Source organism: Dromaius novaehollandiae, chromosome 2, assembly GCF_036370855.1.
Source record: "Dromaius novaehollandiae isolate bDroNov1 chromosome 2, bDroNov1.hap1, whole genome shotgun sequence".
Lineage (NCBI taxonomy): Eukaryota > Metazoa > Chordata > Aves > Casuariiformes > Dromaiidae > Dromaius > Dromaius novaehollandiae.
In genome coordinates this window covers 29275101-29302447 of record NC_088099.1, presented here as the reverse complement: position 1 = coordinate 29302447, position 27347 = coordinate 29275101, and the positions used below count along the sequence as shown (strand labels likewise).

The 27347-nt window shown below is 35.9% G+C and overlaps 1 protein-coding gene across 1 annotated transcript in view; it reads right to left on the bottom strand.

Moving 5' to 3' along the window:
• TOPAZ1 (testis and ovary specific TOPAZ 1) overlaps window positions 1-27347 on the bottom strand; it is a 42689-nt gene that overhangs the window by 10153 nt on the left and 5189 nt on the right. Inside the window, exons 3-13 of the mRNA XM_064505456.1 lie at window positions 23522-23583; window positions 20942-21072; window positions 18766-18827; window positions 16308-16420; window positions 13974-14059; window positions 13144-13281; window positions 6533-6596; window positions 5249-5400; window positions 4937-5029; window positions 4538-4653; window positions 2912-2978 (exon numbers count right to left, since the gene is read on the bottom strand). Coding sequence (XP_064361526.1) covers window positions 2912-2978; window positions 4538-4653; window positions 4937-5029; window positions 5249-5400; window positions 6533-6596; window positions 13144-13281; window positions 13974-14059; window positions 16308-16420; window positions 18766-18827; window positions 20942-21072; window positions 23522-23583 — 1084 coding nt within the window. The remainder of the gene's footprint in view (window positions 1-2911; window positions 2979-4537; window positions 4654-4936; window positions 5030-5248; window positions 5401-6532; window positions 6597-13143; window positions 13282-13973; window positions 14060-16307; window positions 16421-18765; window positions 18828-20941; window positions 21073-23521; window positions 23584-27347) is intronic.

Sequence of the window (27347 nt, the reverse complement as noted above, 5' to 3'; positions counted from 1 at the left end):
TGTCTCCTATGAAAGTACTGAATGCGTTCCGATTTCTGACGTTTCCCTCAATGGATTATCTCCTATCTCTTAAAGGAACAGATCACAGCATCTAGATCAGTTAATCCAAAGAGACTATAACCAAATAAAGACATTTCTTATAATTCTATGATTAAATCTCAGCGTTTTATGTTATTTTCTCTCACTGTTCATATTGTGATGACACCTTTTCTCTAGCTTGTTAAAATTTTATTAGCATTATCAAGCCCACTTTGTTTCACTGGGATTAAGTTAACTTGAATCTTCCTATTAATACAGGCTAAGAACACGACCCTGGTCAGACACTTGTTACTCTGGCGTAACTTTTCTGGGAGTTTCAGGACTAAGCCTATGTTTATGTGCTGTAATCTAGAGACGCACTGGAGATGCAAACACACATACACTGAAATGTTAAATTTAAACCAGCTGCCTCAGGATAGTGATAGCAGTACAGGGCTGTTGTGCAGGGTCTGCAGGTAAGCCAACTGAGCATTTATGCCAAGACCTGTAAGGGATAACTGCAGACAAAAAATTAAGGGGGTTTTCAAGAACTGACTGGACAAAATCTTGAACGGCCTGCTCCAAATTCAGTGTCGACCCAGCTTTGAGAGAAAGCTGAAATAGAGACCTCCAGAGGTCCCTTCCAACCCAAATTATTGCATGGTTCAGCACAGACCGCAGAACCTAGCATTTATTCTTGAATATTAAGTTAAGAACTAGTTTAGGTCAATCATATCTCTGAAATGAAATGGAGATCTAGCCTTTTTTGACATGTGAATCTTTATGTTTTATAAAATTCACAATAAATCAGTCTCAATAGTACTTAGCTTACTCCTTAATCTGTAACCAGAATGAAAATCATGTTGCACTGATAACCCATGAAAACTGGAGCACTCAGGTTTCCAACAACAACATACTAAAGTCACATGTAACATTCAACTACATACATTCTACTAGAACCCTGTACAGGATCTTTCTTCTGAGTTTGCACTGAAAAAAGAATATTAAAAGAAATGTTATCGTGACACATCTGTTACCTAATAATCCATATCCATCCAAGGAGAAGAACTATAGGAAAAAAATCACCACAGTGCTTTTTATAGTTAAGTCACTACTGCAAAGTGAAGACACTGTAGCATTTGTATAATTACACCTGTTTCCGCATATGTGCCATGAGGTGCTAAACACTGGTACTTAAAATAGAGCATAGTTCTCAGGTCTAGGTACAAGACAAACCTCTCTCTTATGATCTTTAACTCTGTTCTCTACAAACTTTTTTTTTTTTTTTTTAAACTACTTCTTTCATGAGAAATAAAGCTTATTTTATCAGGTCAGAAAAATCCTGAATGGGCTCATTATATACATAACCTAATTGGACTTCATGATTTAATCTTGAGATCCAACACCAGGTACTTCACTGTGCCTTCTAGATGAAGAGTTTTACTAGTCAGACTCCACAGACTGGGCATATGAAACGCTGAAGCATGATTAGAAGCTCAAGTGCCAAGACCAGGCTATTAAAATAGATCAAATCCCACTTTAGCTTCTCTATGTTGCATGAGTGTTTAAGAGTGACCAAAAGATATGACCGAATCTTATGCAAATGTATCCAACTTAGTCTTAAGGTAGGCAGTTCTTGTGCTAGGCAGTTCTTGTGCTGATCGCTGCGTAGATGGCAGCACAGGATCTGGTATTGGCTGTCATAACTCTTGCACTGTTTCTACAGCTAATGCTAAGATGCTGTGACCAGACTACTATCTGCACATGACCTAGTTAGCTAAAACTTATTCATATGCTTCATCTGCAGCTATACTTCTGACTTCAGTGCACACAGAGGAATACTCTCAAAGGCTACTTGCACCCAAATGAAACGAGCCTCCCTGGAGGTTCCTGGCGTAGTCAGGGAGATTCACAACCTGTGAGTAGCTTGGCTTCTCGATTTCCAGTGATGGAGGCATGGAAAGTCCAACGTGACAGGACTGCAATGTTTTGATAAGCAGGACTCAGACATGGCCATCAGTAGTAGGAGTTAATGTACTATGTTACTCCCATTAATAAAAAAGGCCAATATTTGCAAATATTTTACAGGCTCTTGGAAAGCTAATGAAGGAACTTTTTTACAGCTATAATTTTTTGTATTCAGTCTCTGAGTGGGTTTTTTTTTTGGTTATCTTTTTTTGCAAGATGCACATCAAATTGATGGTCATTTCCTCTATACTTGCCAGATGGCTTGAAGATGACTTTTGTATTAAAAAAAGAAAATGAATCAAAATTAGTCCTGGTTCTTACAGACCTTGAGACCTAAATTTAAGAAGGTATGATAGTAAGTGTGTGATAATTTACAAACAGTACTACAATTGTACATACAAAAAGTAATTTGCCCTTAAATATGAAAAATTCAAGTGAACCATTAAAGGAATTATGTTATAATATTTACTTATTCTTTGAAATACCCATTTACCATTACCAGTTACAGCCTTTTACAATTTTGTCTTTCTATACTAGATATGAATTCTGTTAAATAAAATATTAAATATATTTTTGGTAAGGAAGGCTGTACCACTACTGATCAAAAGAACAATAAATGTACGGCATGCAAGGTGTTTAAAATTACAAAATCTTTGAGTTAAAGTCAAAACTAAGATAAAAGCCTCAAGTATGTAAATTAAAATAAATACTGACACACCACAGAAAAGCCAAAGACAGTTTTCCCTGGATGTTAACCTTTCTCAAATATGGCTTCACTAACAATGTATTATCGTAAACTCAAAATACTTCATAATAAAAATTTAAAATGACATAGAAATTGCTATTCTCTGTAGATTTAAAAAAGTCATGAGATTTAACTGATTAAAGGATCCCAAAAGGCTTAAAGAATGCACAAACACAGTACCTGAATTTCAGTCATTGCCAAATTGAAGTCAAAATGCCAGGTTTTTTTGAAGTGTTTTTCCTGAAATCTTCAATAAGAAAAAAATATTAATGTTATTTTAACACCAAATGAAGCTATTTCTATTCAAACCATTTGCTTTTCTAACCCTGTTGAACTAAACGACACACTATCAGGAGGTGATTAACAAAACATCATGTTTATATTAAAAATGGATGCAATTTTTGACTTGGTTTACTACACACACTATACCAACTGGACACTGAAAACATATTTATAATGATATCAAAGTCAGCACATGCATGTCATGTATTATGCAAATTATTGAACACAACTATTTTCACAGAAAATATTCCCTTTTCTCAGGATAAGTGTAACTGAAAAGGTAAGACTTGCAATCCATTAAGTAGAGTTGCATTGTACATGTTTCTGACGTGAAGGCAAAAAAAAAATGTGTTGGTTACATGAAACTGTGCAATTCAGCTTCACATAGCTAGTAGCATAATGTTTTATTCTGCTGCTGCCACTGGAGCAATGAATGCAGCTACCAGTGCGATGCAATCACATAGAGATACTTAACCTACATATGGATGAGCTACCACATATAGTGGAAGTAGCACAGCTGCTCTATCTTCACAGACATAGACTGCTTCTCAGTTTATGGTAAAAGGACATACATACTGGAAACTTGGAAAGGGTCATTCCTTTGTGAATCAGATTCCTGATCTGAAAAGTGATAAAAACTACCTCCAACAGGTGTGTTTAGTTGCATTGGTAAAACACTGATATCCATGGATGACAAGTGTTCTTTTAATGGGACCAGTATGAAGAGCAGCAAACTTGATTTCTATAGTGTTTTCTCTTGAAACAGTGATACCTTGTATTTATGCAGTATATGTAATATGTTTCAATTCCTCTAAGAATCAAGACTTGCTTTATGAATAGCAAATTAGTTTCTCAATATTATATGATACAGATAATGCACGAAGGTGGCCCATTTTCTTGTAAGCGATAGGAAGACGTCAACAGTTTTGGAACAGATTCAGGTTGTGGTTTCACACTTTGACCAGCATTATCCAGTAACATGGGGGGGGGGGGGGGGAAATGACACCAAACCCACCCTTCTCCCCACTTGTGTTGGCACAAGCATTTATGCAGTCTCACAGTAAATGAAACTAGAAAACTACTTCAAATTATAACTAGCCATTCGATTGCCTACAAGGGCTATTTATTGCAGGAACACTGCTTGCTTATGCTGGCCTAAGATATGTAATAAACCATAACATCTCTGATTTCACTATAGTTACACAAACTTGCAGCACACCTGGGAACAGCACTGCATCAGACTGTATTTTAAAGTGGTATCAGTTTAATGTGTTTCAAAGATAAGGGATTTCAAAGATAAAAGATCCAAGATTTGGATTCTGACTGCAGTTATAATTAGCTTTTTTCATACTGATCATCGGAGTACAATTAGGCATGAAACGATAGAATCATATGCATTTCCATCCAAAACACTAAGTCTGCATTTTCTAATTGGCCTTTTAAGTCTTTCCATAAACTTATGAAATAGAACCTGAAGAAAGAACTAGATAAATTTAGTTATAAAATAGCTCCTTAAAGACATACCTGGATTTTATGTTCAGAATTGTATTTATTTCCTGACTTGAAACTTGCAATTGGTGAAGGAACTTAATAATGAAGTTGAAATGTTCAAATTCAAGAAACATACCAGCATCAACAAGCTGTAGTATCAAACAGGGGGAAGAAAAGTAAGCACACACAAAATTGGTATCACTTAAGTATTTCCAGAAGGCAAGCAGCAAATATCAGTGCGAAAAATATGTCACAAGGACTCTTAGTCAAAAACTAAGGGATAAATGGAAGCCTATACCACAAATTCAGCTAACCACAATGCAACTTTTAAAAAATTCTATTTAAAGAATCATAAAGTGATACACTTGAGTTTTAAAACACGGCAAGGCATTTCAGAAATTTCAACAAATAGTAGCACAATTAATGTCATACCTTACAAAATATACTGATTAACGTAGGCACAGCATCTCTTATATTCAAAGAAGCCGTGTACTCAAAAATTTTCAGAAGAACATCAACAGCTGGCTAATTTAGAAAAAAAAAAGAAGAATTAGTCTTACAACTTCGTTTAACTAGAAAGCTTAGAGTTTTTATTACAGAATTTATGAATTGCTTTGTGTTTTTTTTTTCTTATAAAAACTGGGTACTAAAGTAAAAACAAATGTTACTACAAATGGCATAGTACTAGAAAGGCTAAGATACTATGGATCAAAGAGTTTTTCAAAATATTCCAAGGTCACTTACCAGCATGTTAATCAGCACAGTAACATTCAATATCTGAAATACTTCTTGAAACAAACAGTTCTTGAGCAAAGAAACAAGAAGATCATTCAGGACTTGTGAAGCAAAATCCACACCAGGCGTAACTTCTCTGTAATACTTTATAAATATTTGTGCTGAAAAAGCAATTAAAATCATTTCACTTCAGGGTAACTGATATTGACCATTTAAACAAGTTATTTCCTTAAATTTTAAAAGCAGTATAACAATTTTTAATTAACCAGAATATTATAGGACTGGGATATTGAGAAAAATGGGTAAAAGGAACCAGTTTGAGTACAATGTCAACCTTACTGGACCCAGACTAACTATTCTGAAATATCTCATGACATTGAGCTGAACTCCATAAGCCCTGTAGGTTTCAAGAAAGCTTAGCTGATTTGGTGCAGCACAAGAAAAATGCACAAAAAACAATGCACAAAACCAGTTTAGATTTGGTAGCACATTAAGCTAGTGAGGCCTTTCCAGCTGTGAAGCATTGGACAGTGCAGTGCAGTTATATCCGAGCGGATGATCTTACTAGCTGTTACAGTGCTAGCCTTGATATAGAAACGTACTGGAGCCTGCAGATACTCAGTGTTGTCTGCATTAGAGTGCTCAATACTTCAGCAAGGGAACATTACTAACTAGGGTGCAATGAATTCCATGTCGGCATGGTACTACACCTGTTCTAATAAGCATTCAAAAACCCAGACTGCTCGGGACAGGTACAAAAGGAATGACTGTACAGAGTCAGAATTAGCCCTTTTCGGCTGGACACAAAAGGCTCAGATAGATCTGAATCAATTATGGCCCCTAAAATGTGTTAATCGTAGCAGTATGGCTGTATGGTATATACTAGAGCTGTTCAGGTTCTTTAGCAGCACTTCTTTGGAAGAACTTAATCCTAAACTTTTTGGACTTAAAGTGTTTGGTCAGGATGTATAAAAGTGTCTTCGAAATTCTGATCCCATTAAAAGCTCCACTCAAGTTATTGATCTCTAATCTCCAACCTAGTTCCATTCTGGCTCAGTTCATTTTGCTTGGAAATAAGATCTACGACGACCTCCTGAAATAACTGCATCGCTAAACTCCCAACCTCAATAGGAAGTTGCACCACGAAAACATGTGGATTGGACATATTCCTCCTAAATCAGAACTTCTATTCACTGTTGAAGTTTCACCATTACTCTCCAGACTGCTTCTGTATTTAATGTTTTAAATAAGTTACATATCAGAGATGCATCAAGAGCTACCACTATATCATACTTGCACGCTGTAAAAGGCCTAATTCATTGATAGTAATGTATGTCCGAAGTATTGCCATGCAAATCTAGAAAAAGAGAAAAAAAATGGTAAGACATTACCTCAGTTTATGCTATATTCAAACAAAAGAGCAATCCACAAACACAAGTTCTGTAAGGAAATAAGGTTTACACTGCTTCTAATTATTGAACTCATACGTAATTGGGTCAATAGGCAAAGACACTGTTAAAGCACAGCAAATTTATAAAGTACAAAAATAATATAAATGGCATTTTTGGGAAAGGAACTGCAGGGATCACAGCTTCCTGCATGTTTAAGTATACACTCATAACAAAAAAAAAAAGGAAACTGAAAATGCAATTACTTGGAATTAGTATGAACATGACAGATTGTAAGCAAACATTCAGAGAAAGGGAAGCATAAGGGTACAAGTGAAAACATGAGGAAAAAATTATCTGACTCTAAGTTGAACATTTATGTAATCATCTAGAAATAAAGTTGCTAACACTGTATCTTCCCCAAAAGCCACTTATAATGGCGTACAAGAAAAATCTCAGAACTTGAGTTAATGAACAATTTCACCCCAGATCCACTTGATTTTAACAAAAAGTATGTATTTAGATATTTTAATATGGTATTTTGTACTGGAACATTTTTATCTTAACATCTTAAGCTGCCCTAAAAAACATAATAACCTTAGTTTGTGATATTTATGCATTTTGCTTTGGCTCTACAGATGAAGAAATAGAGAGTGCTGGGATTAAATCTTAGAATTCTTAGCTAGAAGAAAGAAATTTCTGGTAACTATTGTCACTTCTGGAACACTGACAACCTTTCTGCACAATTACTTAAATGGGTCTTATATTTAACACTATTTTGTGAAATAATCAAAAATCAAGAGACAAACCACCCTGAATTTGTAATCACGTTATTACAGAACTAAAGTTGGGTTTGTATTTCAATTCAACTACAAAATTAGACAGGATCCAGTCATGGATTTAGTTACACATTGAGTGGATTATCATCAAAGCCCAAGATATTGGGCTCTGGCCAAGACATCTTTCGTTAAGACCAACTGCCTGTTTAGATCACCAAGTCAAACAAGACGACAATTCTACATCTGCGTATGCTGATTATAAATAAAAACTGTGTTTGTTTTTAAACAGCACCATAGTGCCACTGAACAATGGTCTAAGACATCCCTTTCAGAAAATCATGTAGAATCTTTGATCACTAATATAAATGTGGTGTTCTCTGGCTATGGGTGAACTCATTTAATCCAAATCTACAGTCCCAGGTGGCTGAGGGCATTTCCAAAACAAACTTTAGCACATGCTTACACTATGTAAATTAATTTGCTTTCTTTTGGAATCTATTTTCCTCCTTCTTTGGACCGACTCCCCAAAAAGCCAAGATTGCATCTGGAGCTACGACTGTTCCAAGTATTAGTGAAATTGCTTGGAAAATCCAGTTGTAGAAAAATTTGGGACAAGTTACATTGCATGCATAAAAGAACCTAATTGCATGCTTCATTTCCAGCTTCTAGTAGGCTCAAGCGGATTTAATTGTTTCAATTTATAAAAGGTGTAATTGAATCTACGGACCATGTAAAAATGTGAGTCTCTAAATTCTGAGTTAATCATAATAGATTTAGGATGAAGGTACATGTATAATAATTAAAAAATAAACTAGCAGTGGGAAACTTTGCCCAAGCCTGCCTCTGAACTGTGACAGGAAAGAATCTTCTAGTAAGCAAAAACACAATGAATGTGAAGATAATGTTTCCTGTGTGGCATTACTCCAAAACAGACATTAACTGTCAGAAAGCAGCCAATCAAAAAAAAAAAAAAAAAAAAAAAAAAAAAAAAGCAGTACTGAACTACTTTGGAAAAAAAAGCTAATACTTATTTTTTCATTGGTGAACACTTTGCAAGAGATTGGCACAGAAATTTAATGACAACATTTAATGCCAGAGAAGACTCAATTAGGTTAATTCATCAGCAAAAGAGCTCAATATTGCCTTCGTGTTAATAAAGTGACAATTTTCCCACTTTCAAAGGGTAGCAAAGAACATGCTGCTCTGTGAACCTAACCAGTTGATTCCACAAATCATTTAACATGACAATTTAATGAAAATGGTAACAAAATGGGTATGTATTTTATAAAGCAACTGACTATCTGGTATAACACAGTTTTACCACAGCAAGACAACAAGGTGCTGAATTTTATAAGAAAAAGCACCAAAATTTACGAATTCTTTCAGAACGGACTCTGATGTTTAATAAGGGGAAAACCCCACCCTACAGCTCTTTACTCCATGAGATCAAAGGGGGACTTCCCAGGGAGTTCCCAGGGCACTGAACCTGTTCTGCAGTTGAAGATCTGCACGTGGAGCAGGAGCTGTCTTCCTGCTCCTCAAAGTCACAAGCTTTCAGCCTTTGCCATCATGGAAACCTCCATTTCCCCACCTGATAAGCACAGACTCTGGCTGCACCTCCCTTGGTATAGTTAGGGGTTCAGTCTCGTGTCTACAGGGTCTCAAGAGGATCTGATCAATCTCTTTGTCATTTCTGACATTGTTGTACCGTCTATTGACTTCCTCCCACCGCTCCTTTACTTGCTGACGCAAGTCCTCAACCAATGCACACCTGTACCTGGCCTGCAGACAAGGACAGCCTCTCCCCCTGCCCAAGCTTCAGTGAGAAGTTGCAGGCATACTCTACAGCCTGAGACCTGGAGAGCTGCATCCTCCTTCTGGAGTATGGTTTGAGTTGAGGCCTCTAAATGTCAATGATTTTATCTTCATGTATTTGTTACACTCTCAAAACAGATTTTTTTTCACTGGTCACATCTGACCAGTCACGTCAGAAGGACTAGAAGATGATTTACACTAAAGATCTCAACTGTCAAATTTAAGTTATCTCATCAGGAAGTGATATGCATCTACTGTACCTACAGGCAAATGTTTAATCCTTTTTATAAAATGAAGGGGAATAAAATTTAAGAAAGAAGTCCATACCACTTCAAAGAATGAGGTTAGAAAGAAGTGTGCTGGGTGCCTTTTTTCCTCCAAAAATGATAATTTTTCCCTCCACTAAGTGTTAGTAATGAATATACCTGTAGTGCAAAACAACACACTACTGATACATGAAGAGGAAATACTTCTACATATTAGTAACTATTTTTTCTAATCAACTAGTTTTGCATTCCTGTATAATAATTTTAACCTTAACTGACGACAATACTGCTGAGTAGATCAGGCCAAAACAGTACTCCTGACTTACCATTTTGCCATTTTAAAAGAATAATATTTTTGACTGTAAACTTATTAACAAAATTTTAAACTGCAGTGAGACCCCTCTAGGTATCTGGACAACTTAAACTTTTTTTTTTAAAATTTTATTTTTAAAGACAGCAACTCCAGTTAACAGCTTTCTGCAAATGCTTACAGCCACTGAAGTTGTTAAAGCTAGAGAGACACTAACAGTCCAGTCATTTGAAAATCTCAGAAGCAGCATACCATTATTCTACACTTAAAGATTCTCCAAAATCCTTCAGACTTCAGATACCTGAATCAGTAATTTTTCAGTTTAATATAGCCTTTTTAATATTAAGTGATCAAGATTTTCCAGCCTTATTTCCTATAATTGCTGAATGGACAGGATGAACACAGCTGTAAACACTGTGAAAGACAGCCATTCTTGGAAAGATAACAGATGTCTATACCTAGTTAACAACATTCCTTTCTCTTTGGGGAATTATTTAAAACACAGTCTTAACAGCTTTGTTTACTAGTGCCTAATACAAAAGTGATGCCATTGAGTGAAATTAAAGACAACTTTTTTTGAAATAAATAAAACTGGTAGCTCGTAGAACTTGCTAAGCCCAAGTGTATGCCGATTTCCAAAGTGTACGATGTTTTCATAAATTAAATCACTGTTGTGTTGTATGATTAACCACAACTGTGAAGAGTATTAAATCCTAGTAGCTTAGGCTATAAAGCATCCACCAGTTACTTAAGAAAAAGGAAGAAATTTCCATTATGGGGAAAGACATTCCTCTCCAAAAATTCTGGTAATGATCATCATTGAAAAAATACTACTGAGCAAGTGGATTACCAGTCTGCACAACAGTTCCTAAAGAGATTAATTTCCTCATAATTTGACTAGATGACTTCTTTGTTGCTGCTTTATGTATCTTCCATTTATGTACTTTGGTGCCACCATGAGGTACTTGGCCTATTATCAGTTTTAAACGGACAGTTTTAAAAAATAAACAAACAAAACCAAACCCAAAATAGTGTCAGGCTAGGCTCTGTGGGCAGATAAGTAAGCGTGCTGGAGTGCTGCATCACAAGAAAAATCAGAGGGAATGGCCTTTTAATAGTTTTAGACAGAGATTTAGTTCTTCACCTTCAGCTGATGTGAAAGCATACTCTCCTACAGTGGATTAGAGAATTAGTTCTCAAGAAATTATATTAGTTTTTAAGCTAAGTTATATAAGATTTCAAAAGAGTTGCAAAGAATTAGAAAAAATTCAGCTGTTTTCCAAAACATAAAAAGGAAAAGAGAAACATTAAGAAAAAGAAAACCAAATTATAGTGATTTATTTTTAAAATTCTGACAAAGTACATTTAAGATATCAGGGAGATGGATGAGCTCATTTAGGTGCTAATTGTCTTTTAAAATATTTGGCTCTATCAGTTTCAGCTAGTAATATACCAAAGTAAGTTATTTTCTGCTTTGTGATTCTGTAATTTCTTACTTATTGACACTAATGATAAAATCATAACTAATACCATAAGATAATAGCTAAGAAATAAACTTCATAAGACCTGATAAGGCCAAGTTTGGGTACTGCTTGCTTTTAAGTGACTTATGTAACCACCTACGTCTCAGTTTCAGACAGACAATTCCAAAATCTTATTACATGACAAGACAATTAGCTTGCCTTGTGCTGCTCTTGGAAGTATTACAGACCCTTAATTTCTTTGTTAAATGATTTGAAAATGCATCTACTTTGCCCATCACTGGAAAAGTAATTTTGTAGCTGATTTGGAAACTGTTGTAAGCAGTCACTCATCAGACTTCCGGAGTCACTAGAGCAGTTGTCAATTGCAATGATAAAAGAAAAAAGGTCACAAAATGAAGACCATGACTCAGAATTGTCACATGGGGGAAACAAACTTCCTTACGAAAACCTCTATTAAAGCTGAGAATGTGTAACCACTAGTATGCAGCGAAGTTGTTGATGAAAAGAGGTGTTTTTGGTTTCTAGATAAGCATTTTATGGTTAACTTCTGATATATCTGACATTTGCTGCTTAATTCAGAATCTGACATACTTCAAGCAACTTTTCAGCAGCAACAGCTTGGGAGCTGTAAAAGAGTAAGACTACAAAACACTTAAGGCAATGTTTCAGAATCAAGTGTTGAAAACACTCTTTTTAATGGTCATGGACTTGGCATCACCAATGCAAACAGCACATTTCTTTCAGTTAATACTAGCTTCTGCTGTAGACACGTTACTTTAGCAAAAATTTCAAGATGATATTCTTTCAGTGGTCTGTTCTAGCAAAAGTGTCTAAAATATGCTTTCGGTAACAGAATCATGAGAAAGTTATAAACTTCGCCACAAATAGAGCAGGCTCATCCGTTTGCACAGCAGTGAGATGTACTTTTCCTTTTTGAGATTAGTCCCTCTACACGCATCACCTACCATATTATGCAGAGACGTTAAACAGATGCTGCTAGGGCATTTCTGTTTAGATGGCCTCTTAAAAATATACAAGTCTGATGCCTGTTCAAAGTCTTCCTTTTACAAAACAGTTCACTGACATGTCCTTCAGCGACAATCATATCTTTGCAGACATTAAAGTTTTGATGGTTCCATGCTTTCAGCTGCCTGAAATACCTTACAAAGTAGTAAGAATGCTTTTCATAAAGAACTCTGGTTAACCATGGGTACCATCTCAATTTTAAATGAATTACCTTCAGAGGTTTGTGTTCACACCTTTTACATACCTTAATTTTATTGGGGCCAAATAACTCTACTGCCTCACTTGTATTTCAATGAGTTAAAATGCACTGTGTGATGAATTGTCAAAGAAACCTGATCAGGAGATTGCATAATGACAGACGATGCAGAGTTGCATGCAAATATGATGAGAATAGCCAGCATAATAGGACATTAGAGCACCTTTGAATAGAAAAGCTCTTATTACACAAAACTTGCAGTAAGTAATATATTGTAAATCGCTCTTGACTTTAAGAATACACACAAAGCCTGAGTTTGCTCAGAGGTCTCTGATGCTTGGGATGGAAATGTCTCAGTCTCCCAAATCTATTACTCTATAACCTAATTCTTGCCCTTTTGCTGATATTTGCTCTCTTAAAAACTCTGTAAGTTCAAAATTCTACTGTCTTCCTAGGATAAGAGTTTTAAAGAACTGTAAAAAGACCTTGATAGGAAAACTTTCTGGGAGGTTTTCTGATCCATCAATCTCTGAAATTAACTCAGTCTCAATACATAAATAAATACAGAAGATTCTGTTTTGTGTTTTAAAAAAATGTGTTCTCACTTACAATTTTTCCTTTCTTCAATAGATCTCTTTACCTTTTCATCCCCTTGTTCAGGAACATGCCAAAACCAACATTTTGCTCTTTCACAGCCACGCAAAGTCATGAAATAAAGTCTGCAATATTTACGAGGCAATTCAATCATCTCCAGGAGCTGAGGGATTGAATGGGAAGCCTAAAAAAGCAAAATATAACAAAACACAAAAAAGTCCCACAGGAAAAAATCCCAAAGCATACTTTTTTTTTTTTTTTTTTAAAGAAATTCAAAATACATAGGTGTTATAAATAAAAAGCAAATATGCAAAGTGATCTACAATCAAACCTTTGGAACAACCCTTACCTCTATACTATATCTGCAACATTTCAAACCAGACCAGGATTAATCCCTCATTACATGCCTGTTTATTGCCCAACACAACGAAAATCTGTCTTGAAGACCACATGAGACAGGACAACATAAGAAGAGCTACATAAGACTGTCAAAGAATAGACAGGAGGAATAAAGGTGACAAACCGCTATATGGCTCTGGATAACAGTCTGAGAATGTTTTGGCTTAATTTCCTTTACCCTTCTCAGTGCCCAGTATAATCATGCATCTCTCCTGAACATATGAAACCTTCTCTGCTTTTCAGTTCTACAAAAACAATAAATCAAAAAGCCTTATTTCATTTTGTTTAAGCTGAAAATAGAAACCAACCAATTTCCACACTGAATAGCTCTCCCCTCATCATTGATTTTGTTCTTAGAAGTAAGCCTACACAGGCTGGTAATTTCTGAATAGACACATGGAGAACTGTTTGAATATCCAAAAAAAAAAAAAAATTAGTGCCGTAGCGTCAGAAATCATTCAGGATTTAGCAACTCACTTTTATGTTTTTGTCTATCTTCCATGGCTCAGAATCACCGTAATTTTGCAATGGCAGTAGAGAACTTCTTCCTGAAAATCTGAAATCTAAGAATAAGGATAAAGGCAAAAAATGGATCATGTAATAAAATAAATCATACCAAATACAATTCAGGGCAATGATTAATGAAAATTTGACTAATACAATCTAAACTCAGTAATTTAAGTCACAATTTCTTAATTATCCTTAAATTGAATCTTTAAACAAACTTCAGGAGTAAGTGCTTAATAGTAAATATTTAAATTAAAAAATTTACAACTTTATCCAAAGTCTCTTTTCTGATTTATAGAGATGAGGAAATAAATGGAATGAAAATAACCAGAGTTTTAATTTCGAAAGGGAAAAAAACGACACTTTATCAGTAATCTTTGTATTCCCAAATCACTAAGAATGAATTTAAACTTTTTTTTCCAGAATCAAAAAGAAGCTTTCATAATCCATAGCCTTTAGGCAGTGTGGCATCTAGCTCAAGCCCAGTCTAAGTTACTGGCTTTTAAACAAAAACTTAGTTTTAGAAGTTTAATTATTCTTGATACCAGAGATTCCTTTTTTGCTGAAGAATTAGTAATGCTAATGGATGTTATGAGTTCAATTTTTCAAATCCAGTTTTAAAGAGAAATAAGAGCTTCTGAATACCTTGTTTTCTGGGGTGCCCATCTGGTACCTGGAGAGAACTGGCTATTCAAAAGGCAGGGTGCCTAGCATTTTCTGACAAACTATAGCTAATAAAGAACATCCAAGAACATCCTGTTCTGCTAGACACTTATACTACTATATAGTTCTTATTCCATAGAGCTTTCTAAACAGATATGACCATCACAGGATGGGAAGGAGAAATACAAAGCAGAATAATTAAATATGTTAATGGTAGCTAGTGGCATAGCTGCATGTTTTTGGGCAGTGATGGTGGTGGGGAATTTGGTAAATTTAGAGTGGGTTAAATCTAGAGACAGGAAAAAATACTGAGGAAAACAATCATCCACCACAGGCAGAAAAACGCTAGCAAGATCTTGTGGAGCTCTAGTCTTTGCTCTGGCCACTTCCTGTTATCCCCACGGCCTAGAGCTTCTGGTCACGTCCTTTCAGCAGTCTGCACTCTCCCCTCCCACTGTATGCCAAAGTCATAGGGCAGCAGGCACTACAGTGACACAACCCATCCTGTCTACACAGCTCTGGAAAAGAACAGGCTCTATTTTACTTTCTCTTAATACAAAAGTTCCTGCTTTGGTGACTGTTTCCATTGATCCTAAGAAAAGTTTAGAAAAACTCTCCAGAAAGGATATACACTTTTCAGGCCAAAGACAAGCAATTTCAAACCAGTGTAGTCTAGAGAGGCATATTCCTCCCATATTTAATAGTTGCTTTTTATAGCCTTTGTTTGTTGCTCTTCCTAAAACCATTGTTAACCGACATGATGATAAAAATTAGCCAGCATGCTCAGAATAGTAGTCTAATCTGAAACTAAGCAAGGATCTATGACACTGATCTTAATCTAGAAAACACTCATTTATAAGCTTCCACATTAACCAATCATTCTAAAAACATGAATTCCCAAAACAGCTGTGGCACAGAAAAAGAATGCAATACCTATCTGTGAGTAATCAAGTCCTGTACTTCTCTATCTCGCATGCCAAATAAAGCTATGCATTCACATAAGGCTGAGTATCAGAGCTGTCATGTGCAAAGAAAAACAGCAGAAATCAGAAAACTTTGAACACAGTTCTATTACATTATGATTTCTCTGGTGGCAGAGACACTTAAAGAGTTACCTGCCCCACTTATGAAACACACCAAGTTGAAACAAAGCACTGCTTATTAAATCTAGATCACTTCCTTGATCCAGTTTAGTGAATGCCTCACAAACATTTGAGCTGGCATAAACAAGAAAGCTCTGAACTTTGGCAAGGCAGGCAGATCACTTCATGAAGCTTTGCTGACAGAAAACAAAACCCTAGTTACATTCTCTGATTTAAAAAGTTACTTGCCCATAATGTGGCTCAAATACAGCATGTCAAAATACTAAGAATATGGGCAGTACTGTACTGTTGAAGTATCTGAGAACCACAAATACCAAGATAAAATGACTGCCATTTGACATCAGCAGATGGAAACCTGCTAAAACAAAACAAAAACTAACTTTACCTTATGTTAGCTTCCTTTTTTGCTTCTATACAAACAAACAAAAATAAACTCCAGCCAATGTCTTCAGAAACTGAAGAAATCCTTTAAGATTTTATAGGGAAATAAAACACTAGTAAAAAAACTCTGGAGGGTTTACTAATACAGGATACGAACCATTTGTCCAGGGTTTCAGCACTGTGCATTCACTGGGGACATTCACTTTCAGGGCAGGCAGTGTCAATCCTGATTGAAGTTTGCAGTTCAAAAGATCTTTAAATTTACAGTCACTGCTGAGTGTTAAAAGAAACACACACACATTTGTTTAATCAAATTAAACGGTTGCTTCCCTCATATACTAAATACCTAAAACATGAGATTAAGTATATAAAAGATGAGAATTTCTCCAACAGTTAAAGTAACACTTAAACATTCTCTGTAAATTTAAATGGCTAGCAATCCCAACAACTTTACTTTCATTTCTCTCATAGCCTAGTCACACCGGATTATGATCAGCTGGGATTATTTTGTCCTAAAGTGTAACTATATCAAATTCAATAAATAAGTAGAAAAGGCACCCATGAACCACTTAATTTTTTTCACTCCACTGAGAGGAAGGTTGAGATGATTTCTGCTGTCTTTGAAGCACCTCCTTTTCAATAAACTGCTATGTAATCTCTGCCAAAGAAATCCACAAAGCTTTTGAAATTACACTTGAGGAGCCAACTGTTTTCTTTTCTAATAACCTATTATACTCGCCAGAAGATTTAGAAGATTTTGAAGGAAACCTCAATTAAAAACTGTTCTGCCTTTAACTATTCCCAAATATAGATGTTACAGACGATTAAGTTACTGAAATGTGATGTTTTCCAAAATAAGATACAAACATTGCTAGCAAAATACTTAAATGGTATCTTTCTTATTTGTAATTAAAGCCACAGAAAAAAAATTCCCCATTTATGAGATCTCTTTTCCCCCATCAATTAAGTACCCAAATTCAGCACAAAGGACGTTTCAGCCTGCTTGGTGTTTAGAGAGAGAAACGGACTTGCTATTCCCCAAGAGGGAAAGGTTCTAGCTTGTAAACTATACTTACTTAATACTTTCCCTAGCCAGGATAATTCAAGTCCTTCCTAAATTGGGAGCTGTTTTTAATATAGTTTGAAGCAAAAAATGCCACTGCAGAGAAGAATAAATTTCATCTAATAATAAGCCCAAATCCCTTCAATATCCTTTTTTATTTTTAATCTAGCTGGTATATTAGCCTCCACAGGAACAAATTTGTGGATCTAGCTACCCAAAATTTTCAGCTTACAATGTAACAGGATTTTCATAGCAGCTTACCTTCAGGATAACAACCTCAGCTCTCTTTTTCATCTACAGGGCAAACTACACACTATTTTGCCAAAGACTGTAAACTATACAGCTACACAATCAACTTCTAAGGAACATCATCACTAGAAGCAGAGTTTGCTAAATAGGAACAGTTTTTTCTAGAAGAAACTTTGTGATGGTAATATTTTTGAATAAACTAGAGAAAATAGTTTGATTCCAAATGATGGACAAATGCTTCTTCTATAACCATGGAGATTGCTATGCTTCAGCTAAGGAAGTGAATGTTTGCTCTGATGCTGTGTTAGGGAAAAGATAAGTAAAGTGGTATCACTTGCATATACATTTTTATCTAGCATAATCTACCTATGCCACAGCATAGAGCTATTTATGCTACTAAAGTAAATTCATATGGATATTTTACCAGGAGGAGCCTGGAGCTTCTGCCTGGTTAATGAACAGATGCAATATTCTCTACTTAATGGATGTCTGTTAGATTTGAATTCTGTCACATAAATGTGACTGGTGCTGGAAAAAAAGCAAGGCCCTCCTCTGTGCAAGCTGAAGTCTTTTAATTACTGTGAAAATGACTCTGGAATGTCTGTTAGTCTGCTTCTTTTCTAATCACTTAACTATTCCATCAGTTAAGTATATTTTTTCTACAAAGTCTTACTCTGCCTCTTTCTGGGGCTTGATACCAGAGGGAGGTAATTTACTCTCACAGTTCAAGTCACACACACAACAAACAGTGTAAGCACAGCCTGAAGTTAGCAGAACAGTTACGCATATGTTTAACTCCATGTCACATTTTTAAGCATTTTTAAGCTTTTCCTACTGCTGTTCAAAGATCTGTTAGAGGGAATTTGAATGAGAGTCTTTCAGTCCTTCCATCAATTTTAGGAAAGTCCCAAGAGGCAGCAAAGAAAGCTTAAAGTTTCATTAAGGGCTACTGAATTTTTTTTAAGAGTTCTGGTAAGTGCTATTGTGGCTGGAAATATAACTTAAACACTATACTCCTTTTGAGATGCCAGAACAGGTAAGACACTGGCATAAAGTGGATGTATTTAGTCACCAGAGAGGAGGACAAAATATCTTCTATTAATGCATCAGGCTATAACTATATTTTCCTTTTTGTACTTAGCATAATGACATATTTCACATATTTATTTTCTTTCACACCTTGTTGCAGTATAATAGAAAAACAGAATTCAAAGCCTGATGGCGTTTCTATACAAACATCACCTTTAGCTTGTACAGTGACTGGGGAACATCGCAGGTTACTCAAAGTACAAAGTACACATACCTTTTTCCAGCTTCACCTGTCTTTTCTTGTTTAATACCAGCCATCCCATCTGCAAACCTGACCTGCAAGGATATTTAAAATATACTTTCAGATTGCATAATACACAGCACAGCACTAACAAGCCTGCTACGTTTTACACTACAGACTTAAAACTAGAAGCCTTTTGTTGAAAAGTCTGATAATATACTCTTGACTATAAAAACATTCTTTGGACTGTAGGGTTATTCTTACACAATCTTTTTAATTGGCATATTAATTTTACAAATTGTGATCTTTAACACAGTCATTTCTAATGGGAAGAAGGATGACATGATTGAATGAGTGTTCCTCACTTCTCTTTCCTCCCCATAATTTTGAGGTCCACTATCTAATTTTAGCTGTAGCTGATGGATGTGTAGAAATTCCACAAATGACATTCCTACAAAGTTCATTGGAAATTTAAAGCTGTATAGAGGAGAAATCTGAGGCTCTTACTCAGCTGCACATCAGAGAATACACAAAAAAGTCCTCCAAAATGCAGAGGAAAGAGCACCTAAGATATTTGGGGATGGGGGAGAATCTGAAGGGACTGATATAGAGCAAACTCATGGAATTCTGGCTTTGTTTTTTCCACTATTCACGAAATAAGTTGCTTAACTTCATATTGTATCACAAATTTATGATAGCCAAAGAATTAGAGAAGGATATGCTCTCCTCAGATTTTCAAATTTCATTTCATCAGTTCCCCCATACATTAAGGATTTTCTCCATTATTAGCTTCTCTCCTTTTCACAGCACTGGAAGACTGAAAAGCCATTAAAAAACAAACAAAAAACCCCATTAGACTGTTAGAATACTTGTAAGAAGTGTTCTGCCCTTCTACTCCCTCCCCAAGTCTGCACAGTTAGTTTTTCATCCACATGTGGGGGTAGGTTTAGGATTGCAACATGTATGTTGTGGTGCAAGTTTGTGGAATTAAGTTAGGTGACAGCAGCAGTAGATATCTACTGTTGTTCAAGACAGCACAGAAAAGCAAATACGTCAAGACACCGATTTTATAAAGCCAGAACATTATGAAGCAGCCCATCTGGGAGTGGCCTGGCAACAATTACAGTTTTTGCAACAAGTACTACTCCTCCAGTAACCAATCCATACTGTATAGAGCTACTATCAATGCCTCCCATGCTATTAACCTTCCTCTAGCCCACTGCTGGACTCCTTTATTCTTTCTATTGTGAGGTCAGGGGACAAAACTGTCCTGTTTACTTTCTGAATCAGATGTTAGGAGCCCTAATTTCATTCGCTGTAGGAATGTTTCTAGTCTGCTTTTAAATAATGATTCTAGCAAGGAAACTGATTCCTTATTATCCAGTTACTTACTCCGCACGCTTACCAATTTTTAGCCATGTGAATTTTACAGTTTAGCTTAACCAGTTAAATCCATTATCCACTCGTGAGGGAGCGAAAAAACAGTAAACGCTGTCAGCACTCATGTCTGACTAGTAGTGAGATGCAAACTCCCATACATGATCAAAGAATGAAGCAGCAAAATATTTCAGCAAGTCTTAAAATTCCTAGACTTAAATTATCTAGGGGAAGGAGGAGAGGGGAAAATAGAAAGGTCAGAGAATGTCACTGAGCATGAAAATAGCTTAATGTTCTCTCTGAACTGCCAGGAAGCCAGCATGTTTGTGCTGTGACACTTCTGCCCAAGTTATCAGCCTCAGAACGTTCCTCCTCTGCCGTGCCGGCTGTGCAGCTCTCCCATCTTTCCAGTACCCCCCCACCCTTCTGAGACTGTGGGGTGAGAAGCACTTAACACCAACTTTTCAAAATTATGTTATGTAAAAATGTTACAGATGCACAGAAGTGCTCTTGGATATCTACTGGAACAGTACTTTTCATACAATTGTTAATACAGAATTACTATAATAACTGATATGACAATACATTGCTTGAGTTCAAATCTGAAGATCAATTATGAGTGACAGATCAGAAAATCACAAGTTCTGTCAAACAAGGCTCTCACCCTGTCAACAGCACAGAGTAATCTGTGCAACTATGAAAGCAGTGCTCTCTTTAGTACAGGAAATTAAAAATTTCATTGATGAAACAGCATTAGCAATTAAAGTTATCCAATTACATGGACTATCATTTCCTAAATTATTCAGTGACAGAAGGCATGACTTCTCAGTACCTCTTCATCCAACTCAGGACCCTTTAAAAGTTCATCCAGTTCACTCAGTTGCCCATCTTCAAAAGAGTCCTCGGCAACACATCCCAAAGGACTACTTCCACTCGACAAATTGCGGGTTTTAATTTCATGAGCTGAAAATTTATAAAAATATTACTTTATGCATTTTCCATACTACAAGACAAAGTTTTTATTTCCTAGCTATTTCAAAGACTTAAGAGTAATGACATTTAAGATCTCCAAGGACTTCCTAAATGTGAAATTTTTATGTAAAATTATTTCACCTTTAAAGCATGAACCATTTCAAAGTAAGTATTACATTGAATCTACAATTAAAAATTTACCCATGCTGCATGTTCTGTAACTGTCCCTGTAGAACAGTACAACAGGTTTATTTACACAATATTGAATTCAGTATTTTAAGAATAAATTCAGTTAAGTTTTATTATTCAAGCACAGCCAAAGACATGCATGGTAATTTGCTATGCAAATAAAGACTTAGACTTTGTTGGAGAAGGAGATTAGCTAAGCGCAGTGACATGATGTAACTCAAAACTACATAAAGACAACTGAGAAACTCCAAATTCCCATAATACAGCAAAATCAATGAGAACTCGGTGTCCTTTTGGAGATGCCACAGGAAACGAACAAAACACCTGACTACAGCATTCTGAAGAAGCTCTTTACATACTAAAATGAAGAACTTTGCATAGAAGAGAAATCCACTACTTCACTGGATCGTATGAACGAATTTTGACTGCACTGTGTTGTCTAGAGACTGGAGGAAAGAATCAGATTATTATTGGAAAAGCTTTTATCTTAGTTAGTCTCTGCATCTTCATCAGCAGAAGTCATATCTGCATAAAGGCTATGTATACAATATTTCTACTTGAAAGATGAAGAGGGTTGATGTCATCCAAAATGCTCAACCTTAATTGCAGCATTTGTTGCCCTTTTTACACTCTGTGAAGCCACTGAGACAAGAAGCAATGACCTCACTATGCAATACAAGGCACCAAAGCAGTATCATGTATTTCTAAATACATACATAAATCCTCAGTAATTGCCAAGAATAGTCATCCTTCATTTGTTCTATACAGGCCATTTCTGTTTTCTAAAAGGCATACATCAAGCACAGATCAGTAGCTTCAGAGTGTGACTGGTTCCCAAGTTATTCAGACCTGGGAAGCACAACTTGCCTAAACCTTTTTCCTTATTGTAAACACTGCAAAAATATCCATAGACTTACCAGCTGCAAGATTTTATTAGAATATGAAATACAATGACACACTAGTTAAGAAAATGAAGATGCCATTAAACAGTACAAAACAGAAGTAAAAGGCAGTATAAGCAAAACATCATGAGGCTTCCCAGTGCTCTTGCTTCCAGGTTTGGTTTCAAACATCTCTGTACTGCAGACACCACAACATGGGCCCCTCTGGCCCTGTCTCTTTACATCCTAAAACGCCTAGCTCCCTATTCTTCCTCAACAGTCTCCCTGTTTCAACTTCTTCAGGAGCTCTTAAACCCTCACTACCTTTTATTTTGTCTTCTACTCACTGAAGTTTTAAAAAACCTCTCCCCCCCCAACACACTCACTATTATGAAGGGAAAATTCAGTCTCTCCCTTTTCTTCAGGAGGCTCTATCTGTCCATAGCACTCGTTCTTTCTGCAGGAGAGTAACACATTAAAATGAAAAAAAACCCAGAAGAGGTACTGCCCATCACAGACACCTCTCAAGCCTGCAGCAGAACTGAACATAAGAGCACACTGCTAGATTAACAGCCACTTGACAACTGACACCAGAAGGACCAAGAACCTTCAAAACCAGTCTCTGCACTCTGTCTCTCCTCCAGTAGGTCAATAATAAGCTTCTGTTCACAGGCAAAATTCTGTACCTCCAGTCTATCTAAGAGAAACTTCCACATCAGATGTACTTTACATAGTAGGTCTGTATGCAAGCTGCAGAAAACAAAACAGATCATGTTCAGATACTGCCTAGTTGGAGAGTTCTGCTTAAAACATGAAGAAAAGGAAATATGTCCAAGTATCCTATTTAAAAAAAAAAGTGTCCTTAAAAAGAAATAGTTTATCTGAAGAACAGGGATGGCATCTGCAAACAACAAAAATATAACCTAGAAAAAAAGCTATTATAAAATTCTGTCTGATGATGAAGAGAACAACCAAGTGAGATCATGAGTCAGACTCCAAAGCAGTACGACAGTACTCAGTATCCTCCTATTGTCTCATCAACTAATACAGGAAGCTGTTTCTTGCCTGTAGTGTCAGGCAGATGTCAGAGAGGGGAAGAAAGAAAAAAGAAGAAAGAAAAAAGACTACCAATAGACAAGTACCACAGAACAGTGGATATTCTCTGTAAAAATCAAGTTTGTACCATTTCAAAAGGCATTCGTTTTATATACATTTTGGAAATAAATCCTCATCATGATAAAAAGGTATTACTGAACTGACAGGTTCTCATTTTATTCGGAAAGTGTAAATTCTAGGTTTTGCTATTGAACACCCTTGTTACCTTCTTCTCCTGAGCACACATTCAAAAATGTCCATTAAAAAACTCTTACGTTTTAGCATCAAATGACAGGAATTTTCAGCATCATTCAGCATTCCAGATTCTTGTACCATACTGTCCCTGTTTTGAAAAAAAGTTATATTTTAAATTTCTAGCACAAAAGCAAAATAATCTGAACAGTTGCACACAATTAAAGTTCTCAGTAATAAATATTTTTAGCTATGGACAGAATCCTTACTTAAAACACACTATCCTCATTGGACTGTTTTTAAATCTCTCGCTTTTGGCTATCCCATGTCCATCTCCATAGATCTACATTTAAATATATTAAGTAAAGACAGGGCATTTCAAACTCAGAAATTTCTAGTACTAGCTTATCGTCTCATTTCACCTTTGCCTAAAATACTGGAAGAGAATCTTCACTATATAACAAATTATGGAAATACTGTGCTAAAGAGCCAATTTGCCACATTCTAAAGATGTGATTTATAATAATTTTGTGTTCAATACAATTCATAGTAATGAATCCCAAAGACAGGAACAAAAACATTTATAAATAAGATTCTTAATTCACCCATTTTTAAGATAGTTTGGAAAAAATCTTGTGCTTCTCCTTAGAAAAGCTCAAAAGGTAAAATATATACATATATATGCGTCTGTGTGTGTGTGTCTGGGAGTGGTATGTATGTGGCATCACTACAGACTTTGGAAGCCCGTGCCTGGTGAATTAGACTAACTGTAATGGCAGTAAGCTGCCTATTAAAATGGAACAATGATAAATTGTGGCAATTCAGTGGAGAGCAAAAAGTTTCCCAGTAAGTGTAATTCTAAGCTATACACACATTCAGGTACAGATATCTATGTAGAGCTGCAAGAAATATTAAGAAACAGAGTTTCATGCCAAGTTAAAGAAAGTTTGCAGAGAAGAGAGAGCTTTTTAGTAGAGGCAGGCTTTCTGTAGACTGATTTCCTCTCTCCCTACTGCCCATTCACATGACCATACATTTTAAATGAAATACAAAAATTGAGTCATTTTGCCTACAACAATTGACTTTTTCTGTAAAGTTGCAGCACAAACAGATCCAGAAAGCTGTCACCTTCAGAAACACTGCTTAAAAGTGAAAGTACACAACCGTCAAGAGACAGAGAGGGACTTCATGTTCACATCAAAAACCACTCCCAAATCTTTACCAAATTCTATTAATTGTGTAGCGTGAAATATTTATGGAAACAATTTTAAGTCCTTGTAAAGAACTTTCACTGCCCATTCAGGGTGCAGGGCCAGAATCCTTTCCTGATAACAGGCAACTAATGACTGGAAGTGAGCAGCGCTCACTCTTCTCTTAAAATGTGACCATGAGAGGAAAAGCCAGTCCTACATAACCTAGAGGTCAGAGTGTGCTAATTGAATCAAACCACTCAGGGGACACACACGCACACACACAGCTTTTCCTGAATCTTAGTGGGTCACAGATAGGAGCTAAACACCTACTTGCTCACAGACATCAGCTGAAAAGAAAGACATCTAACAAGGTTAGGTGCCTCTTCATTTGGTTGTAAGGTGCCTTGTTAGTTAAAAAGAGATTTATTTGACTATGGACCTTAATCACTGCTGTGACCAATGTGTTCTACTTTACAAGGAGATGCACTCTCACTGTCTGAAATTCAGCACCTGAAAATTATTATCCTTGAATTTTCAGAACTTAAAAAGCCCTCTGACTTAAGATCACAAACAGCCAAAGATGAAAAGCATCAATGGATAAAAATGTCTTGGTATTTAGATTCAAGGGGGGGGGGGGATGGGAGGGGCGGAATTGGACGGGAGGGATCCACACTGCTAACAGTTGCCACTGAACACGTGCAGTTATTAAACCAACCTGTTATATCCTTCATATAGTACCAGTGATTTGGCTTTCACAACAAAACTTGAATGAGAAGTGTTAGTTCATCATACCAACGGTCATTTTGACAAGCTCCTCAATCACAGAATTTGAGGCTGGAAGAATACACATTAATGCACCAATGGTTTTCTTTACAATTTGAATTTAACCACAATTAAATCATCGATGACATGGCACACATTTTAAAAGCTTTTAACGACCAAGCTATGCACTTTCACAATAACTTGCTGCTAGCAGAAGTTTAGATCTCACTGTTCTGTGCCAATGCCAGCATAAAATATCAGCACATCAAAATTAACATACCAAAGCCTGTCCACAGGCATACATGTACTAACACAGAGTTTTAGCAAAGATCCAGGCAACCTGTATATAGATTCTTTCTATCATCATCTGCTGTTCCTATTAGTCTGAAGGGAAATCATAACAAAAACTATGTATTGACACAGCTAAAGAAAATGTTCAGCAACAACCACGTCTGTGGCCATTAAGTATTTGTACTGCTGTTCTACACGAGAAGATCTAGTGTTCCAACCAAACATTACGAAAGATAAGCATATATACTAGAATTTATATAAGTTTGAGATGGCTAACTGTACTACAATTTGACTCACTGTTCTATGCTGATAGGTGGAAGTGGCATTCCAAATTAATATTGCAATGGAGCAAAATCGTATATGCATGAGATAAGAAGCTAAATGAGCTCAGTATTCATGTATCTAATGCTTTGACAATGTTAGTTTAACTCAATCTCATTGCTAACTAAAGGGAGTATGTACCCTCCTTACAAACTACTTAAAAGCCCCGCCAAATTTTTCCGTTGGTATTATATAAACAGCAAACTTTACATTTGTCTATCAGTCATGGTAGGAAAAGGCTCAGGAGTTCTGGTCTTTCATTCTGTGCAACAGCTGTCTGAATGCAGTCAGTTGAAAAATGTGTCCATCTGAATCTGAAATACGTTTACTATAACATACTTCCTTTCCTCTTTTGCTTATGATTTTAATGAAGGGGAAAGGAAAAAGAGAGCAGAGAGTCAAATAAAATTCATACAGTTAGAAGATGGTGCAATGTTGAAAATAATTATTTAAAATAAAGTTGGCATAAAGCCAGCCAGGAAAAGCACAGAAGAAAATTAAAACAAAACAAAAACAAAAAAGTCTCATGAGATTGATCCTTAGAGAAAATTCTGTAAGTTTTATACTTTTCCTTATAATATGAAGAATTTAATCTTAAAACTCATTTATAAAATGCAAAGATCAGAATTTAGAGAAAACAGACTACAGAGCTGACAAGTAAATCTATCCCACAAAGGACCACTGCTTCTTTTGTAAAAGCTTAGTGGTACTTTTAAATTCTTCCTCCTCCTTCACTGACTTTTATCACCTCCTCAAAACCTAGAAAAACAAGAATGCTGAATTATTTACAACACAAACTTCATGAATGAAGATTCAGAAGCATAAACATCTATAACCTGTTAGCCAAATTACAGAACTGAAGACTATTCACATGTCTGGGGATAGGATAAAAGGAGGGAAGAAGAAAGAGCAAACAATGCAATTGTAGAAACAATCATTTACTCACACAGAGCCAACAAAAGAATAAGCTACCATTAGAAAGCAAGAAATATTTCAAAGCAGTATACCACTTTACAACTAAAAATCTACCCTCAAGTGGACACTGCTAAAGCAAGATATTTAAAAATATTAAGTTATTTATTAAGAATACTACTCTTAATAATTAGCTTTGTTTATACTTTCATATTTCACTTCACTTAGTCCAGACCAAATTTTCTAGACTAAGTTTTCCTTTGATTCAGAATTTTATCCTAGTTTTTATGAAAATACCATAAAATACTGTATTTACATTCAGAATACTATCATACCTCAACCCAATTCTGACACTTAAAACTAACACAGAAATTGGTGAAATTTCGTAAGGAAGCCTAATCACTACAACCAAAGTATACTGATACAAGAT